The 4,967-nt window shown below is 42.4% G+C and overlaps 1 protein-coding gene across 1 annotated transcript; it reads left to right on the top strand.

The window, feature by feature from the left end:
- Positions 1-1,871: 1,871 nt before the first annotated feature.
- LOC136587710 (urotensin-2 receptor-like) lies at positions 1,872-4,757 on the top strand. Its single transcript, XM_066586440.1, has 2 exons — positions 1,872-2,110; positions 3,279-4,757. Exon 2 carries the CDS (start codon positions 3,367-3,369, stop codon positions 4,480-4,482), a length of 1,116 nt encoding a protein of 371 aa, XP_066442537.1. The 5' UTR covers positions 1,872-2,110; positions 3,279-3,366; the 3' UTR covers positions 4,483-4,757.
- Positions 4,758-4,967: the final 210 nt, after the last annotated feature.

The raw sequence follows: 4,967 nt of genomic DNA, 5'->3' as shown, positions 1-4,967 counted from the left end.
CTAAACTCCTGCATTTTTCACACTGACCACAGAGCCTAATAATAATCTGGAATAGGTGACACCTATATGCAAAATGACTTCCGCACAGGTCTCAGAGCATGACTATAACAGTCTCCCATACAAGTCAATGGGCCAGCTTTTGACCATTGTGTAAATGCCCCGTAAAGCTGCTGAAAAGCATATCTGTAAGGGCTGTCAGATGTGGCTCAGGGAAGATGGCAGTCCCCATTGCCATGTATAGACAGCAGAATAAAAACAATCTACAATCAGAAAATCAAAAAAGATGAGAAAAATGGAAAATGTTTCTCTATCTAGTTTCAATTAATAAAGGAATTTGACAATGTAGTCCCTTTAAGATGATTTTTGTATCAAGATAAAAGATTGCATGAGTGGAGCAAAAATGAGGGACTTGGGGTATTCTATTACAGACGCTAAGAGAAGAGAGAGAATGACCATAGAGGGGAAGGGTGAGACAGAGGAGAAAAGAAGAGAGAGGTGGGAAGAGAAGACAGTTGGAGAAAGCAGAGAGCACAGGGAAAGAAGAGGAAGGGAGGAAGAGAGAACATTGGCTAAGAAAGGGAGCATGGCATATAGAGATAGGAAGATCGGTAGGGAAGAAACAGAGAAAGAATAAGAGAATACGGGCAAAAAGGACTTGGAAGATGGAAAGAAAAAAATAGTAAGTGGGAAAGAAGAGAGGAAAGTGAGAAGTAGATTAACAGACAGGAAGGAGACTGGTAGAGAAGAGACAGAGAAAAAGAAGGTGCAGGAAGAAAGTGTGACAGAAGGATTAGGTAAGAAGAGAGGAAAGAGAGGAGAGTATTAATATAGAAAAATGAGATCGGTAGTAAAGAGTGAGAGAAAAGAATGAGAAAGCAGGAAAAGTGATGGGAAAATTGGCAGAGGAAGGGGTGAGGTGGAAGTGAGAATTCACATAGGGGGGGGGGCGATTGATAGGAATGAGACATGGAAGAAGAGAGAGAAAAAAAATAGTGGGTGAAAGTATGAAGAGTTTGGGGAAGGAGGAGAGGCAAAGGAGAGAGGGGGGAAGAGAGAACTAGAAAAAGAAGAAAAGGAGGAGAGAAAGCCAAGAGTGCGGAAAGGAGAAGAAAGAAATCTGTGACATGAAAAGATAAAAGAGAAGAAGACTGAAGGAGGAAAAGAGAAGAGTGAGAGAGACAGAAAATAGAGAGCACAAGAGTGTGAGGAGTGAGCTGGTAAAGAGAGTGAGGACAGGAAGTAGAAGAAGATAGAAAGCACTAACAAACAGGAGAGAAGAAGTAGGGGAATAGAAAATATAATGATGGGAGGAAGATGTCAGTAGAGAAAGAGAGGTAGAGCAATGCAGAGAGGAGACAGACAGTGAGAGAGAGAGAGAGACAGACAGACGGTGAGAGAGAGAGAGACAGGCAGACGGTGAGAGAGAGAGACAGGCAGACAGTGAGAGAGAGACTGACAGACAGACAGTGAGAGAGAGAGAGGGGGGCAAAAGAGAACCAGACAGTACCAGGAAGGAAGGAGACAGAAGACAGAGAGGGGATGGAATCAATGAGAGGAAGGTGGTGAGAAGCTGCCCAAACCTTACAGGTACCTGCTGCTGCTCAGTACTGACTCCATAAAAGGTTTAATGAAAATAAAAGCACAGACCCGTCCTGCTCTCCGCTATACAAGGACCCTCATCTGTAAGCCGTGACGAAAAGGACTAGCCAAACAATCACATTGTCATTTACCAGAAGAATTGCTGCAAGCATTAACCCTTGACTGCTCACTTACTCTCTGCCAGCAATCCTTCATTGGGCTGTCCCTATCCAATAGGAGGTGGTGAAGCTGGAGGAATGTAGGAGGGATTCCACAGGGTTCATTAATAAAAGTAACCACTGCAAATACATCACTTCACTACTGACCGCTTCACAAGACCTGGTCAACAGAAGCTTCTTAAGGAGGAGTCTGTTCTTCCAGTTGCTCCAGTGACATCATTAAGTATCTACCAGACAACAATTCAAGAGGCTTTGGGCTTTAAATATGATTTCTGCAACCATGCATAGCATGCAGCAATGCTCAAGACTGTGGAGAGAGGGGACAAGTTCTTGTGGGACCTCACAAGCAAAAGGTAAGGAGTCCCCTAAGGCTTTAGATGGCCAGATGGACTTATCTCCAAGACTTTAAATACCCATGCATGGTTATAAGCTCCGTGAGGCATGATTTCCTTCATAGACATTTTGGTCAGTATTTATTCTTCTGGAATAGATGGGAGTTAAATGCAAAATATGTTGATGCTATACAGAGAAGTTACATCTATGGTTCTAAGGGTCCTCTGGCGTGGAGCGAGAAATCGATCACATAAAGGAATGATGACAGAGTTTGCTTGTTCAGCCAATTTATACAGGTTCATAAATAGTTTACATTTTGATTGCTTGATCATTCAGGCATTCCCATTCTCTGTACCAGTGAATGTGAATGACTGAAGAATCTGATCGTTGTTTACAAACAACTAGTTGCAAACTATGGAACAATGATTTTTGTGCCTCCATAAGATAAATGATGAATAAGAAGTGAACAATTTATCGGTTATCATTCAATCATTGGCCGTGTTTACACTGAGCAATTATTGTTCAAATTCGCACAATCCAAGGATTTCTCAAATGATAATCGTTCTGTGTAAAAGGGCCCTTAGATTAGGTCCCTCAAGAGGTTTTTTCGTCGTTACCATGAAGTAGCAGAGAGATCGTAGCGGACATTGGTCCTGATTAAACACAGTTTCTTGAAGGTTGAGGGAGTCAAGGTGTAAAACTTTCTTTGCTTCTCCAAATAAAACGACTCACATGGTGCTAATTTAATGTAGATCGGTTGAGCTGTGTAGTCTCCTCCAGAAGGATACAGTCTTGGTGCTGGAGGTAGCATGACTGTCGAAGGTCAAAGCAGCCTAAATATATAGACTGTATAGTTAATGCAGTCTCATTTTCCATAATGCTCTGCAGTGATTCCTGGTCCATCCATAGTCATGTGACAAACTGCCAAGCAGATCACCTTCCAATATACAATAATACCTAGTCTCATTTTTGGGGAGCTTCATGTAACAGTGCCGATGGTCTAACTTATAGCAGTCATGGTAGTAATTTTTGCATTCTGTTCCATTACATAGAGATGAATTTTGGTGCATTTGATATATGAGAGTTCTGCAGGTCCAGGAGGGATGCTACCAAGGTAGACTGTCCCTGCAATAATGTATTCTGGTGCTGAACTGGCACTAACCAAACACTTCTGATCATTTCCTATAGGGAACTCCTGAAAAGGCACCATCTGAAATGCCTTAACGGTCTCTGGCCACCATCCAGAAGAATCAGCCAGCTGCTTTGAGACATCAATATGTCTTTCCATGAAGAGCCTCAGGGAAGGTTATCTCTGACCACAGACATGCCCTTAAGGACTAATTTCACCAGCCCTATTAACACTACATGGGATGTCCCACCTTCCTCAGAAACTATGGAGGACATGATAGCCACATTTACCATCGGTGTGATTTTATCCCTTATGTGTGTGATTGGAGTAGCAGGGAATGTATATACCTTGGTGGTGATGTGTCAGTCTATGCGCTCTGCAGCTTCCATGTACATCTACATCATTAACTTGGCCCTTGCCGACCTCCTTTATCTTCTCACCATCCCATTTATTGTGGGTACCTACTTCATCCAGGAATGGTACTTTGGAGACATTGGCTGCCGCATTCTTTTCAGTCTTGACTTTCTAACCATGCATGCTAGTATCTTCACCCTCACCATCATGAGCACCGAACGCTACTTTGCTGTTTTGAAACCCTTAGACACGGTCAAGAGGTCTAAAAGTTACAGAAAGTGCATTGCTGTCATTGTCTGGCTGGTGTCACTTCTGATAACATTGCCCATGTTGATTATGATTAAGTTGGTACACAAGGATAACAAAAGCATCTGTCTACCCATGTGGAGTCGGATGTCCTACAAGATTTATCTAACAGTCTTGTTTTGCACAAGTATCATAGGCCCGGGGCTCATTATAGGTTATCTGTACATAAGACTAGCCAGGACCTATTGGGTGTCTCAAACAGCTTCCTTCAAGCAAACCAAGAAGCTGCCCAACCAGAAGGTACTATATCTAATTTTTACTATCGTTGTGGTATTTTGGGCATGCTTTCTGCCCTTCTGGATATGGCAGCTCCTCGTCCAATATTGCGAGTCTCTGCCCATTTCGCCAAAAGCCAATAGGAACATTAACTATCTGACTACATGCTTGACGTATAGCAACAGTTGCATCAACCCTTTTCTCTACACCTTACTCACGAAAAACTACAAGGAATACTTGAGGAACCGACAAAGATCCTGGAGCAACAGTGGCTACTTCAGGAACCGTTTCCAAAGAATATCTGGAAGGTCCATGTCCACCAGTAGTCAACAGTGCACCGAAACCTTTGTCTTGGCACAATGTCCTGGAGGCAACAACAGCTTCTAAAGGCAGTAAAATGAGCCTTCTAAGACCTTAATGCTCCACAGTGTATAAGAGCACTTGTAGGACATATTGCTTGCATCTTTTTGACATTCAAAGAATTATCGAAAATACTGTGATGAATGCATACTGTTACATGCCTCGGGCAATCAACTTGTAGAAGATGGTGGACTATTGTTCTTAACATTGGGAAAGTCAATATTGGATCTGGTGCAATGAGCTGTTTGGAGGTTCTTCACATGTTCTTCTTGCTTTATTAAAGTGTAAATGTTGCAGACTAATTTGATGCTTATTATCTGTCGCCCAGTCTTGGTCAATCTTTACTAACTCCATACTTGGTACCGAATACATTCTCCTGGGATACAAGTTGTAATGGTCTTCTAACAAGATGGTAGGACTTTTTGTAGGGTATATATACCCCCTCCTTAAACGACTGTAGAAGGTCAATTTTGGCTCCTTGACTAGATACCTATAGCCTTTATGGTGGCATA

This window comes from Eleutherodactylus coqui, chromosome 13 (assembly GCF_035609145.1).
Source record: "Eleutherodactylus coqui strain aEleCoq1 chromosome 13, aEleCoq1.hap1, whole genome shotgun sequence".
NCBI lineage: Eukaryota > Metazoa > Chordata > Amphibia > Anura > Eleutherodactylidae > Eleutherodactylus > Eleutherodactylus coqui.
Note: the sequence above shows the minus strand (reverse complement) of the source record. Positions and strands in the feature narration are given on the sequence as shown.

Coding starts and splice junctions, on each gene's coding strand:
- LOC136587710 (XM_066586440.1), top strand. CDS start 3,367: ATGTCTTTCCATGAAGAGCCTCAGGGAAGGTTATCTCTGACCACAGAC.